This window comes from Trachurus japonicus, chromosome 16, assembly GCF_045865225.1.
Source record: "Trachurus japonicus isolate A0001 chromosome 16, Traja_1.0".
NCBI lineage: Eukaryota > Metazoa > Chordata > Actinopteri > Carangiformes > Carangidae > Trachurus > Trachurus japonicus.
The window spans coordinates 30,273,669-30,289,321 of record NC_140922.1 but is presented as its reverse complement, the minus strand read 5'-3'; the positions used below and the strand labels follow the sequence as shown (position 1 = coordinate 30,289,321).

At 40.5% G+C, this 15,653-nt stretch overlaps 1 protein-coding gene across 2 annotated transcripts; it reads right to left on the bottom strand.

The window, feature by feature from the left end:
- Window positions 1–3,063: 3,063 nt before the first annotated feature.
- hormad1 (HORMA domain containing 1) lies at window positions 3,064–14,523 on the bottom strand. 2 transcript variants are annotated; one of them, XM_085803030.1, is made up of 15 exons: window positions 14,427–14,523; window positions 13,625–13,769; window positions 13,470–13,533; window positions 12,953–12,989; window positions 12,832–12,852; window positions 12,667–12,693; window positions 12,489–12,556; window positions 11,262–11,410; window positions 9,928–10,085; window positions 8,151–8,216; window positions 7,780–7,840; window positions 5,510–5,562; window positions 4,824–4,907; window positions 3,737–3,784; window positions 3,064–3,285 (listed from the first exon to the last, which is right to left on the bottom strand). In XM_085803030.1, the coding sequence occupies exons 1-15, from the start codon at window positions 14,457–14,459 to the stop codon at window positions 3,190–3,192; spliced, it is 1,110 nt and encodes a 369-aa protein (XP_085659156.1). In that variant the 5' UTR covers window positions 14,460–14,523; the 3' UTR covers window positions 3,064–3,189. The 2 variants fall into 2 exon arrangements, with proteins under 2 accessions (XP_085659156.1, XP_085659158.1); XM_085803032.1 differs by having other exon boundaries at window positions 3,737–3,787; window positions 14,427–14,522.
- Between the last annotated feature and the right edge of the window lie 1,130 nt (window positions 14,524–15,653).

Sequence of the window (15,653 nt, the reverse complement as noted above, 5' to 3'; positions counted from 1 at the left end):
CTGAATGTTCAGTCCTTTAAGGCATGTATATGTATTTTTAAAAAATCTGAATTTATGAAATCTTTGTTCTCCTCTGTACTGTATGTTTTTCCTCTTTGTTTTTTTCTAGAAAATAAGTGAATGACATATTTTCTGGACTTCCTCCAACGCCTCTGCAGTGAGCGGGTTACTCTGCTGGGGAAGCGCTAATCAGCTCGGAAACATTTGCTGCCCTTCTGGCAAGGTCAAAGGGGTCACGGTCCCTGGGCTGGATGTCCACTCCATCCCTCGCTCCTCCCCCTCCTGCTGTAAAGCCCGGGCCCCCCCTTGGGGCCTATAGGCCCTGCAGGCACAATCACCGCACCGCGACTATAGGCTCACAGAAGCTGGCTTTAATCTATATGGAGCCCTGGGATGGACTGCGGCTGTCTGTCCATCAGTCTGTCAGGGGGTCTCGCCTTGACCGTACACAGGCGGCCCTGGACCTAAGCTATCGACTCAGACAGACCGGACCCAGATTTCTGATTGGTCTGCAGAGGCGTCCGGTGGGCCCCTCCTGCTGTTTGACCAGCTGATTGATCTGTTAACACTAGCCGCTGGACGTGTGTCCCTGAATTTAATTTCAGAATTCATTTCTGGGAGACGTGTGTGTACAGAAATGATGTAGAGTCCCAGGATCCGACAGAGGATCAGGGGTGGAGGTGAAATAAAATCACAATTTAGATTCCTTTTCTCCCTCTATAGATATTTGGAGTGTGCTCGACAGGAACAACGGTCTATACCCCCTAAAACATGTTTCTTATGTTGTTGCTTCATGTTCAGCTGAAGATGTGATTGATGGAAGTCCATATTCAACTCTTTGTGCATTCAAGTGTCTGAGCTCCAAGCGCCGAGACTCCTTTGGGCGCTAGACGTGACAATCTCTCTCAACATGTTTATTTTCCAATCCTTCTTTTTTTTATTATTATTATTATTTTCCATGTCATTGGACACATTTTGCCTTTTGGGCGCCATCTATCTATCCATCTATCGCTTCATTTCTGCGATATAGCGTTGTTGTAATGTCTATACAGCTAGAGATATTGGTTATCTACATTACATGAGTGGAACCTGTGAAGGTGCCTTTACCGCCATTGCATTTCATCACTTATCAATATCCATAGTACGCCCCCACCCCCCTGCTGTCAAAATAATAAAAAAAACTGTTGAAAAATGCCACCAGAGTTGGGGCTGTGTGAGGTTAGGTAACCCTGATTAATTTCACAGCTCATAAATAGCGTTGAATGCTGCTGCACCAATGTGTGGGTATTGTCCACTGTGGATTTCCCCCAGTCCATTCTGCTTTATGCCTCCGTTATCACAAATACCCCCATAAAAAAAACACAGACAATGAAATAAAAGTGGTGGTCAAGACAATGCCAGTGTTAGGAAGTGAGGGCTGATTTGATGGAGTCTCTCTCTCTTTCTCTTCCCCCCCTCTGGCCTGCTGCAGACACACAGAGAGAGGGAGGGATGGGATGGGATGGGTTGGGGTTGAGGGGGGAGTGGGCTGCTTGGATATGCATCACAAAGGCTTCCTGCAGTATTGATCCGCAGTGGGTTAAGGCAGTCTATCAGCAAATGTCCCTCTCTCTGGGAAAAACAATGGGAGATTAAAAACACACAGCTTGCCGGGGCGGGAGGCTGCTGATGGGCCCTTATCTGGGCCCAAAGGTCACTGTGTACAGATATAATCCACTTTCACTTAACAGCTTCATTTAAGGCACCTCACATGCAAATGGTGGCATTTGGAGGTCTATTCAAAGATGCAGGTTTGTTTTTCGAGAAGCAGGTGAAGTAGTTTTTTTTTTTTTTTGGTTAAAGGCCTCTGGGATGAGCAAGACGGCTGCATTTCCTTTTCCCCAAACCAAGAAAACAAGCACAGGTGACTGACTGACTGACTGACTGACGGTGTCTGAATACCAATGGAGCTAGAGCAGCAACACTAATAAATAAGATGACTGCACGTATAAGCTAAAAAATCTAGAAATACAGTCGACTCTGAACGTGTGTAGTTGTTGGTGGGAGTTGGAGAAAAAGCTTTGGCTTCTTCTGTGCACTACTCTACACTTACACAACCTGTGCAAGGCATCTTCTTCTCCCTCGCCTGCCTTATACATCTAATAAAAATATGAGTCATAAAATCCTGGCACGCACCACAGCGCTCTCCTGCTCCGACTGTAATCTCTGCTGCACACTGCTCTTTTTATACCTCCACCGTTGTTTCGGCGCACACACGGGAGAGAACACAGCAAGACCTAAACAAATGTTCACGTGTGAAATCTATTTTAAAAACCATGTTGCCATCGGCGTCATGGATTCATCTCTACCACCCGTTTGGTTTGTTTAAAAACTGATGACCAAGACATTGAACCTCGCTGCTTATGGACAAACTATCTAAACAATCTGTGCATGCAACAGCTTTTACAGACATTTACCCTAATAAATGCATTTGGAAAGAATAAAAGTCCTTTCCTCCTTCCACCTGTACCTGCTTTTTCAGACTTCATAGCCAAGTGTCACATAAAGAAACAACTAATGGAAATAATATGTTGGTTTTTTTCCATTAAGCTGCATCCTGTGAATGAAAAGTCGAAATACATGAAATTAAAATAATCTGAAATTGTGGAAAATAAGTGCACGCATGAGGTTGTATTCCGGTATCACCTGTTTAAATGCAGTAATATCACAGAGACAAAACCTCAATGGAAACTCAGATGATTCACACTTATGTTTTACAAAAGAAAAAAAAAAAAGATGCAATGGAAACAACAAATATTTTATTGAAGTTTTACAGTCTTGCTTTAAGCACCAGAACAGAACGGTACCAGTAAAACAAACATCTCCATTCAAAGGTGAAATAAACAACTTTTTTTTTGTTTTGTAAATTATTCCAGCGTCACAGATGAACTATATCCATGTTTGCAACAACATATTTTCTACCTGCATCTAGTCAAATAAACCAGACGCTGACTGTTATGCAACAACCTCAACGTGCTGCTAAAATGTTTCTCAAAAACAAGTGTAACCCCCCCTTTTTTTAAAAAAAAGAAAAAAAAACCCACACACACGCATTCACACATACAAACATGACTACATAACTTGTGAATTTAAAAAACATCAGTGTAAATCAATACAGCCGTGCAGCTGTGTGAGCAGCGGGGTGTGAAGTCAATAGCGCTCTTTGGGCTCGCTGAATTTGCGTCTCTTCCTGGGCGCAGAGGTGGACGGCGTTTCCTGGCTGCTGGCGATGTCGTACTGAGAGACCTGAAAACGCACGGTTGACAGAAAAGACTCAACCACAGTGTGTTTTCTTTTCATATGATACGACTTGTGTGAAACCAAAGTGATGAGTCATCTGACAAACAAACAGCTTTCCTACGTGTTTTTCCAGATCTGACACACAGATGTTTTTTTTTTTATGATGAAAGTTCAGCCGTTTCATCGGCCTCCGTCAAAAAATGGTGAGTTGTTTTTCCAGATTGTGTGACATGCGTAACATTTTCCCACCCACGGTTACATTTTTAATGGCTCTGCATTGTTCTGAAGCCTTAAAGTTGTAAAACATTTTCCAGACTAAAATGACATATAAACAAATGCTGCATGTTTAATGCAGGTGGTTCCTCTTAAATGTGTCAAATAACACTCACAGAACCTGTTACTAGATGCATTTATATCAAATAATTTATATAAAAATAAGATCGGAAACGTTTCTCACCATTTTGTCCTTCATTGGTGTCGCCTTGATGTCCACAGTCGTGTTTGTCTGCTATCACACACACACAAACAGATGTCTGGTTTATACCAATAATAAAATCATTATTTCTACTGCACAAAAACATGTAACTAATATTATTTTCCGGCTGTCAGAGGAGCATTATGGGTAACATTTAACTAACCTACTTGCCAATCATAGAGATGACATATTGTTTAGGGATGCATGATAACTTCTTTTCCTCACCGATACTGATACTGATACCGATAAACGACAACTTCCTGCTTCTCATAACCGATGCCGATGCTGATGACATTTTTTAATATTTTATATAAACACCTGAGGTAAAGAAAGGCAGAGATGTAGTGAGTAAGGATGAATTTAACTATCTCTGCCTTGGACTTAACAAAATAATATACCACCACTGTTGTAGTCTAGTTGTAGAAAATTCAACAACAGATATTTTCAGACTTATCTGTGATAGTTATCGTGCATCCCCTAATATTGTTGACTGGCTGTCAATTAAGCAAGCAAAGAGACTCAGTTGCAAAGTATAAAACTTTGAAAAAAGCTGTAAACTCTGGCACTAAGAGATTTCTTAGGTGGTCTAGCTGTCTGTTTGTTTGTTAAGATCTCCATTAGCTCCTGCATAGCATCTGCTATTCTTCCTGGGGTCCAAACACGTTACATGGTGACAATAAAAGAAAACACATTTACACTATAGACTAGACAACACACACACACACACACACACACACACACACACACACACACACTGAAACAACATGAAACAATGCATGCATGTTTAAACAATAACTGACAAAACGATAACTACATATTACATTTGACAAGACAAGACAACTCTGAGTCTATCATGATCTTATGAATAAATATGATATATATATTTATCAAAGAAGGTTTCTTTAGTGCTTTTTTTAAAAGGATATCTATCTGTTCTGTTGTTTCATAAAGTTCAGCATCCTTGTGTAAATCACTGTATGTTTAACTGATGTGGTTTTATCCTCTGGTGAACGTGGTCTAGCTGTGAGACAAGAGGCGGCTGTTAAATCTGTTAAAGTGTCTGACTGACCGTCGAGGACCTGATGATCCGTCCACTCCTGGTCCTCTTCAATCCCACCTCCATGTCAGAGGTCCTCTCCACCAGAGTGTCCATCTGAGAGGGGGGACAGATGGTGCGTAATGCCACCGGGCCCCACGCGCTCTCCAAGTGGCCCTTTGTTTTTTTTTTATGGTTTGCACGGGGAGCCTGTGATCATTCTGCAGATTCTCACTGCTGACAAACCCTCTCTGTCTGTTAAAGTAACCGTGACGCTTTGTGTTGAGAGGCATTTGTCTTTAGATCAATAGCTAAAAGCAGCTATTAAAAGATTTTCTTTAAATTCCAAACATGTTTCAGTTTCTACCACACGTTACAAAATGAATGCAGTCGATTCTCTGACTGTTCACAGTATTTCTACTCTTAAATAGAACGAATCAATCCCGTCGTCCCTGATGTAAAATATCAGGCTTTTAATAAAAGTATTATTCTGTTCTTTTTTTCATACCCTACATATTTTCACCATATGGCTCATTTACTCGCCTGTAATTGAGAAAAGCTTTTCCTTTGCTCGTTTGATTCTTCGTGACCAATTTCCACTTGAGCGGCCATAAAGCAGGCTAATTGGATTAGTGAATTTTGAACGTGAAGGTTTTGCCCTCTGCAGCTCGGAGCACGAACCTCAGGCTCAGTGTTGGTGGAGTTAACGTCACACCTACCTCTACGACCTCCTCACAGCTCTCCATCTTCTCCTGACAGCTCACTTCAATTTCTGAAACAGCAACAACAACGACAAAAAGATGTAAAGATGTTTCATATAGTTCAATATCTGATAGAAGTTTTGTTTTTGTTGTGTTATTCAACTTTTTATTTGAAAAGTACAACAGCAAAAAAACAGCTTATACATGTTATTTTCAATTTTGTGTTCATGTTACCAGTCTTATCATCAAACCAGAGAAAAATAAGAAAAAGAGACTGAGAAAAACGTACAAAAGAATCAAATTATAACAAAGCACCTCTTCTCTACTTCATCACAGCACTCTCTTACATGAGTAATGGTAAAAATAAATAAATAAATAAATAATGGGAAATAAAAAATAAACAGTTACAGTTGTAGCGATAATGTTTGATGTTTTGTTTTTAATCATTATTCCATTATCTGTAAGAGTCGCAGCATCAAAGGAGAAATAAAACTCAACATTTTCATGATGTTTAATGTTCAAATGAAACATCATGAACTTAAAGTAAAAGCCAGCGAACTCAACATCAAAGACATTTACAGCTGAGTTTAATGTTGACTATCGGCCCTTTTCCACTACACAGTTACAGCTCGGCTCGACTCTACTTTTCCATTTCAGCTGAGTTCTTCATAGCTCCTTCTCAGCGGGGGCGGGGTCGTCATATCACAGCGGCTACGGTCGCATCATCTCTCTCTCTTTTTTCGATCCTCTCGTCAGCTCCAAACTTTTACTTTTACTTTATTTGTTTATTTAGTCGGGACAATGCATATTAATGAACAGTGAGTGCTAGAGTACCCACAGTAAATATACCGGATTTAGCACATGTGCTAAATTGCATCCGTAGTCCCCAAAACAATACAACAATTAACATAAAAGTCCATAAAGACGGAGGACCAGTAGATAACAGAAAAAGTACATTTACATAGTTACAGGGTTGGACATGATTCTCTGAATTGTAAAAAAAAATATGTATATATATACCGTAATTTCCAGACTATAAGCCGCTACTTTTTTCTCACGCTTTGAACCCTGCGGCCTGTACAACGATGCGGCTAATTTATAGACTTTTACTGGCTAACGGCCTCCGGGAGGCGCTCTAGCAGGAAGCACAAGTGAGACAGACATGTGGGGAAAGATTATGCGCCGAAGAAGACACTAGTTTTGAGTGTTGGTGCAGTGTTTTATTTTCTAACCAGGCATGTTACTGTCTGTTGGTGCTGTGTTGATGCTGTGTTGGTGCCTCCGGAGTAATTGTGATGGTTTAACTCGCTACATGACTTGTTACGAGTGAGAACGGAGGCTCTCTGTCTTCACCTTGCAACATCACTACAGCACCTGGTCGCTGCCATAGGTCGCTGCCCCGTGTCCCAGCTCTCGTCTCTCCTGCACCGCAACACAAACGCGCTCCATAACCCATAATCTTTTGTTCATGACGGTTAAGACTACACAAACACACACGCCGTAACAACTTATGTTATGTAACGTTATCCACCGCTCCATTTTTTGATTTTTCGACAGCTTCGATGTCAACAAATGCACATGGCTTCATTGTCAACAAATGCACATGGCTAGGAGCGTAACCAAAACAGCGGAAAAGCGAGCGGACTTGTATAGTTCCACACATATTCTTCCGTGTAGCCTACTGTCTTTCTGTGTAAATATCTCATGTTACAACACGAAAAACCCGCGGCTTATATTCAGGTGCGGCCTATATATGTACAAAATCTATTTTATTTTAAAATTTAGCTGGTGCGGCTTATATTCAGGTGCGCTTAATAGTCCGGAATTTACGGTAATCTATATAGCTGCGATTAACATGATTCATTGAAATATAAAAATATATATATAACTCATGTGTCTGCGCCTCGATAACGGACCACAGTGTAGTTTTCCTCACAGCAGACATTTAACTCAGGTAACAGAATAACAACAGTCTCGTACAGATCAGTGGTCGCTGCTGCTGCCGCTGTGAGTTTTAAACTTAAACCCTAACCCTGACGTCACGTTTTAGTATCGCCTCGACTCGCCCGGAACTCGGGCTGAGACGTTACCAGAGAAGTACCAGGTAGCAGGTAGGAGGGGCTAAAGTCATAAGTATCTCCAAGTGAAACCTTCACTCACTAATACCCACTCACAGTGTGACTGTAACAATAAGACAACCTGACGCCTCCTGTTACTTATAATATGGAGACATGTCAAAGTTCCTCTGAGCTCAGGTGAAGGTAAATGTTTGGTGTGTGAGGATTTACCAGTGTTGTCCAGGTCTGTGTTCTGAGTGTCGGGCTTCTCCACGTCTTCAATCACATGGCTCTGCAGATAAAAAAAACAAAAAAAACAATACGTTGCTATCTGAACTCTGGGATCGAACTGTTTCAACACACTGACCACAACAACATGGAGCTGCTGATAAAACACACTGACTCACACATCTGACCTGTGGCCTCGTTTACATTTCAAACTGTGTCGTCATTCGTGTGAGATGAAATGTGTCAGTCAGTGAGGTGTGTAATGAGAATAACCATCCTGATCTTCAAGATGTTTCTGTCCTACATGGATTTATAGTGTTTATAATTGACTATAGGCTGTTTGTTGTTAACGTGTCAGCTGTTTGTGCTCTGACCTGTGAGAGGACGCCGTCATCCTCGATCCTCAGGAGCCACTTCTCCTTCGTCACACTCTCCTCCACCTGTAGACGTTTACAAAAAAAAATGCTGTATCAGCTCCCAGAAAGCGCTGACTCACTGACTGGGGGGGACAGGTCGAATCATGACAGCGAATAATATCATTATAGCAACATTTAGGAAAATACGTACTGAACGCATCAACATTTGTCTCAATAAATATATTTCTCAAGGGGCTATTGACATGAAACGTTCACCAGACGTCTGTAACAACCCAAGTAATGCACACAGAGAGAAATCAAAAGCATGTTAAGTCCATAAATTAAGTGAAATGACACAGGGAATAAGTATCGAACACACGAAGAAAAGAAGGAGGTGCAGAGAGGAATGGAAACACAAGAAAGCGTGTGTTCTTTTCTCTCTCCTCTTCTTTTTTGTTGTCAAAAAGGGTATAGGTATGATAAGCACAAGTTCCAGTCTACACCCTTTCGATCAGCTCCATTCCTCATTGTTAGGGATGCACATGATTAACCGTTTAACCGTTAACCAATAACAAGAACTTTGACCGATTAATACTATCGGTTAGTTACAAACTGATTAATCCAGGTGTGTCTGACCATTGCTGTGACTAGTACTGAGGTCAGAGTCAGACACACCTGGATTCATCGGTTGGTCCAATAATCTAAGACAGGAAATAAAAGAACTGGTTTAAGTTCAGGAAGTAGTGGAGCTGTGCATAAAGCAGCAAAAAGTTACACAGGAGGACTGACGGTATGCGCCAGTTGTGCAGCTCAGTCTCCGTGAGGGAAGGTCAGACAATAAATGTAGCCTACACAGACATATTTTATCGGTTATCGGTCAAAAATCCAAAATGTGCATCCCTACTTATTGTATTTTGTTTATTTTGGAAGTAAATCTCATCTGTTGAAAAAGGGGGACGGGGGGTTATGCTAATCATATAAACTAAACTAAACTCCAAAAAATGTCAGCTGGAATATGTTAGTGTTTAGAAAGTTATCCTGTCCACTATCAGTGACAGTTAATATCAGCTGCTTTAGTCCTAAATTGATGATTTCTTATGTCTAAGGAGTCACACAAGAAGCGTCTCATGATGAGTCAAAGTAAAGAGTTCCCGCAAGACCTTCACAGCCTTGTGTTGTTCATGTTCAATACTTATTTTCCCTACAGTGTGCAGAGAAAGAGGGAGCTAAAAAACTTCAGCACTGTCACTGAAGCATGTAGAAAAAAAACATTTGATGCCTTTTTCTATCTCTCTGCACTTCGACCTGTTGCTACTTAAGAAAACACACGGAAAGACGCAAATGTGCTGCAAGTTCAGAAAACACCTAGATCAATCTGACAACGCTGGTGCTGCAGATTCACACAACACAAAGGAAATGTTTCCAGAGGACACACACACACACACACAAAAAAAATGATGAACCTGAGACTGAGACTTGTTGTTCAAAGCCCGACTGGGACTTTTGAAGTTGAAAGCAGTGAATAACAAGTGTGTCACAGCAGATTCAACACTTTTTGCCTCAATTCTGAGACACAGAGAGAGAGAGATAAGACAGGAAAGTCTGGTAGAGAGAGAGAGAGCAGACAATGTGGGTCACAGGTTGGAATCAAACCTGAGCCGCTGTGGTTAAGACTCTGCCTTCACGGTGCTCCCCCCACCTCCACAGGAAACACGTCAGCTGTGTTGTGTTGTGTTGAATCTGCAGTGTTGGTATTTTTTTTTTCCTCTGAGGCTGCAGTGCATTGTGGTCTCACCTGCTCCAGTCTCTGTCTCTCCGTGGCCATGTCCAGCTTCAGCGTGTGGAAGGGCGTGGCCACCTCGCCCATGGTCAGCTTGACCGGCTCCCTCTCAAACTCCATGGTGTCGCCGTCGGCCTCCTTGAAGCCCGGCGGCTGGTAGTCCTGAGGGGTGACTGGACCACACACACAGAGAGAGAGAGAGAGAGAGTTTTTACATCAAGGTTCAGAAACAAAATATTATTATTATTATTAAATATTTCATATCCAGTGAACAGAAGAAAATCTTCCCACATTGAGAAAAAAACACTTCTTCTTACACTTTCAAAATTGGCTACAGTTGCAAAACACTATCGATTTGGACACTGTACAAATCTATATGTCTTTAAAGGGATAGTTCAATATTTTGGCAGATTGGCCCATTGCCATAATCCCTATAGTTTTAGGAGTACATTCGTTACCTTTATTTGTCGGTGCAAGCTGTTTTTAGAACGGTGGAGCAGAGCCGTGAGCTGCTCAGAGCTACGCTACGGATGCTCATGGGATTTCTTGGTTTCCCTCATCAAACTCATCAAATACACAATCCAACAACTCCACAACGCTCTGATGGACAAGTTGTGACCTGCACATTCACCACGCTATGAGATAATAAACACAACGTTACCAGACAGAGTTGTTTTAGAGGGAAATGCAGAGACTGCTTGATGAAAAACTGTCCCTGAAGGCAACGTTCATCAGCTGTTTTGCATGAATTTCCTCTAAAACAACTCTGTCTGGTAACGTTCTGTTATTATCTCATAGCGTGGTGAATGTGCAGGTCACAACTTGTCCACCAGAGCGTTTTGGAGTTGTTGGATTGTGTATTTGATGAGTTTGAAACTAAGAAATCCCATGAGCCTCCGTAGCGTAGCTCTGAGCAGCTCGTGGCTCTGCTCCGCTGTTCTAAAAATAGCTTGCACCGACAATTGAAGGTAACACACCTACTGCTATGACTGTAGGGATTCTGGCAATGGGCCAATTTGCCAAAATGTTGAACTATCCCTTTAAACACTGTGTATTCCTCTATTGTGTAATTCTGAAAACTTTTTTTGAGAAATTTCTGAAACTGCTTTCCCCACACGCCCTGACAAAACTGCCCTTACACAAGACTCAGTATCTTTACATACAAACTAAATGGTTAAAATGTGATGCAATGAAATTAAAAACCTACAAAAGAGTTCAAGTCGTACAGCTCAGTGCCCAGAGTTTAACTAACTAATCCAACTGTGGGAATATTACTGTAAATGTGCCTCTTTCCTCCACTGGCGAATAAAACAACCATGATGAGTGTGTTCAGTGGTTAGGTGCTCTACCATCGTCGTAGTAGGCCAGCTTCATGTTGAGGCAGACGTTGTTGGGCAGAGGCCCCAGGTTCTGCATCAGCGTGTAGAGCTTCCTCACCAGCAGGATGCTCGCCTTCTTGGTGTTGCACGACACTGTCGACACCTTGTTGTTGTTGTTGCTGTTAAGAGAGAGAGAGAGAGAGGAGGAACAATGATGACGTTGTGTTGTGTTTAACATGTTCTGTGGAAAACATCTGAACGGTCATTTCCAGGCGTCGTTAGAGGCCGGTTTATTGGACAGACAGGCTCATTTAAAAGAGGGATACCGCTGTTTCGCTGCTGATAATGCTCTGATTGTGCCACTGATGCTGATTTACACTGAACCAGACAAAACCAGTATAAACCTGCCTCGTGTGCGATTTTTGCCTTTTACACAGACATCAAATGTTTTACCTTTACAAGCCACAGTGCTCAGCCAGATATCATCAAAAAGAACATCTATTTATTTGAAAAATTACAGTCTTCATGTTTAAGTTTCCACACATACATAAAGTATGCTCAATCATTTTCATTATTTTTTCCACATGATGCAACAATGCGGTGTTAAAATGACAGTTTGGGTGTAACTGTTTCACTCCTATGTAAGTCTAATGTCGCTCCAGTTCTAGTTTTTAGTTAGTTAGTTTCAGTTTATTTCAGACATGTTAAAAGAAAATAAGAAATGATACAGTAATGGACAGACATAACAAATAAATACTTTACAAAAACAACACATGAAAAATAAAAAATAACTGAAAATTAAAATACCGTAATTTGATTTTTCATATCCGAAAAGGTGTGGGAAGAAGTGAAACTTATTTACTCCCACCCACTATTCATAAATTAACTATCAAGCTTCCTTGTCATTATAATCTATACAATATATTAATTTATAAATTAATTTAGCTGGATTTATACTAATATATTCTCACTAATGTTTATCTCTCTGTAGGCATAGAAATATATAAAGACATATACAAACATGCATAAATTCTCACAGTAAAGGAAACTAATTCCCACTTTAAAGCAGTGAGTTCATGAATTTAAGGAACTGATGGAGCTCAAAAGGTTACATGCAATCACCTTGTGATATTTGCACAGGAAAAAAAAAAGTTAACAAAAGGAGTCACTTCCTGATATGTGTGTGTGTGTGAAAAGCAAACTTAGATATGATTCATACATGTTATCTTAACTGTCAGGCATGAACCAGCCACCCACCTCTCAAAGTCCATCTGTGCTCCTTTGGCAGTGTAGACGATCCTGAACTGGTAAAACTCTGTCACTTTCTGAAAGACAAGACGAGAGCAGAGCTGTTACACACAATATCACACTCATATCATCAGCTATTGATCTGCACATCCACACTTAACAGTATTCAACACCAACAGCCTGTTACCTGTGGATTCTCAGGGTCAGTGTAGATCTATGAGAAAAGGAGCAAAACATCAAGTCAATGAATATTCCCAAAGCACTCATCACTCTGATGTGTTTATCTCACATAAACATAAAAAAAAAATGGACCAAATAATGGAAATCAAAGATGTACTCTGAAAATACTCACAGACATAATGACTGTGCGGAGCTGGTGGTGGGAAAAAATGACAATAAGTTTAACCATGTGAGACACAAGTTAAAAAAAAAATTGTGAATCAATTCTCCTGGAAAGATTTAATGTGACTTACATATTTATTTTGGATGGCCTCAAAACAGCCCTGCATCCTGGAAGTTAGAAACACACAGTAATGTGACACAGTAAACTGGCTGTAGACATAAACTATTCAACTTTATCATAAAATAATGACATGACAGCTAGAAAATTCACTTTAACATGTTTGCAAAATATTAAGATGAGACTATGCTCCAATTTAAATAACATAGCCATCATTTTAAACTAGCAGCTGCTCAGTGTAGCATCATTATACAGTTTGCATTTAAGTTTTCACAATCTTATCGTCTTAATATTTCTCTGTAATCAATCACAACAACAAATACGATATCATTATAACACTTTCCCAATTCAGTATCTTGACATTTATCATGAGAGGTGTTGTGATACTGGTTTTGGTCTTTATCACTCAGTTCAGTATTTGTTATGACTCCCACAGACTTTCAGTTTCAACAGGAATTTTAATGTTAGAGAAAAAAAAGTAGAGAACATTCAAATTATCAGCTTTGATCAGCTCGTGTCAAGTTATTTACCACTGAACAATCTGACTGGCGCCCGGACAGCTGCGCTCCTCTCTCAGGATCATCACTTTCTGCTCTGTAAGAAGAATAAAAAGGGAAAGGTTAATATTTTCCACATTTATTTAAATGACGTGCAGAGAGATAAAGGTTTCCACAGATGATCTAACCTTCAACATATTTGTCCCCGTAGGCTTTCTCTGGGAAAAGGCCTCGGAGGTAGGTGATGCCAGACACTGCGATGGCCAGAAGCTTCTTGATAACCACCAAGGACTGTTGCTCAGTAGAAACCTGATTAGGCAACATCTGGATGTGCTGCAGGAGTGAAACCCAGTTAATCACAAATGAGTGCAGCCTATTCATCACCATCAACTAATAAATTACTAATAAAACAAACACTAGAAATCAAGACAACCAACAGCAACATTGAATGAGCAAGCTGCACAATACAATCTGCAATACATATATATATTTGAAGTCTAGGATAATAAAATATATGAGCATAAACATTAATACTGTTACTAATCCATGTAATAATATGTCTCTTATGAAATTCATGGACTAAACTATTGGTGTGGATCATACTTTAACAAAATACAGTTATTATGGATTTAAAAAGCAGGATTAAGTATTTCACAAAATACTATAGTGCTGGTGTTAAAGCCCTTATTATACCCCTGAGATGCAACTTGAAGATGATTATGTAAACACTCATCAGACACCAAGTGGTCTCAGATGTAGCTGTGAGGACACATGAGTCACATCATTTAGTAAAAAAAAAAAAAAACCGAATTAAAGCTCTCATTTAAACACAAAACTATAAAGTAGCTTAAAATGGAAGCTGTGGTTGAAAGTGTACACAGTCTCCTTACAATCACTGCTATATTTAAACAGAAAACGTGTCCTTGCACTGTAATTAACTAGCTACTGAATGTAAAAACAATAACTTCAGTCAGTTTTAATTAATTTTACCTGTGGAGTTTTCACTTTTTGTACACACGCCATCGTTTTGGAGAGGATTGACGAATAATTAAGCTGCAAAGAAAACAAAGCAGGTGGTCAACCAGATTGATTTAGCATTAGCTAGCTGAGCACCTGAACATGGCTGCACTACTACAACCGACCACTAGCTAGTTATATCGGTTAGTGTACATCTCAGTCAGCAACTTACAACTCTTTGATTGAACTCTACTTTCTGTCATTAATGAGTTTGTACTTACATGGCAACGACAAAAGTACGTTTCACCGAAAACAATCGAGTATAATCGATTTTGAAGAGCAAACTGCGTGAAGCACGGCCGTTCCCGCTAATTATTTGATTGACGGGGTAGCAACAGAGTCACCAACAAGTAGCCAATCACAGAGCAGTTAGCTTGGTGCTAAAACAAAACATTAACGGCAATCACGACTGTTGATCCTCTCGTTAAATCACTTTTTCGTACGTTCATTCATTAATTACCACACGGTGTTTATGAAAAATGTTTCCGTTTGTAAGGTTTGTACATGTTCTGTATGTTGATGCAACAGCAGTGTGGCCGCGCATCGCCCCACCCCCTTTACTCTCCACTTTGTAATCTCATTGGACGGAGCGGGTGTCAATCAAACAGGGTGACGCCTTTAACTACACACCATTGGCTCCTTGTGGACTAATCCTGCTTTTCTATTGGCTACTGTATATGTCATTCAAACGTGAGTAAAATAAAAAAAAAATAAAACTGGTCAGGAGTTAAACCAGCTGGTCACATTAAATATAAATAAATAGGAAAAATTAAAAAGAAAGAAAGAAAGAAAAGAAAAAAAACAGCCATTCCTGCTTACTGTTTGATTTACGGGGCAACAACAGGATCACCAACAGAGCAGTTGAGTGCAACGGCAATCACGGCTCTTGACCCTCCAGTTAAACCACTTTTCTCCCGTTCAATCATTAATATAATAAGACGGTTTTCATTAAAATGTTTAACTGATTGATTGTACATCGTTTGTGTTGCCCTGGTGATTTGCGTTGATGCAGTGCGGCCCCGCATCGCCCGCCCACCCCCTTCACTACTCTTTCTTGTAACCTCATTGGACGGAGCGGCTGTCAATCAAACGGAGCGACGCCATTGACGACACGCCATTGGCTCCTTGTGGACTAATCCCGCTCTCCCATTGGCTACTGTATCGTGTCAATCAAACGTAATACGCCCCGCTCGCTCGCTG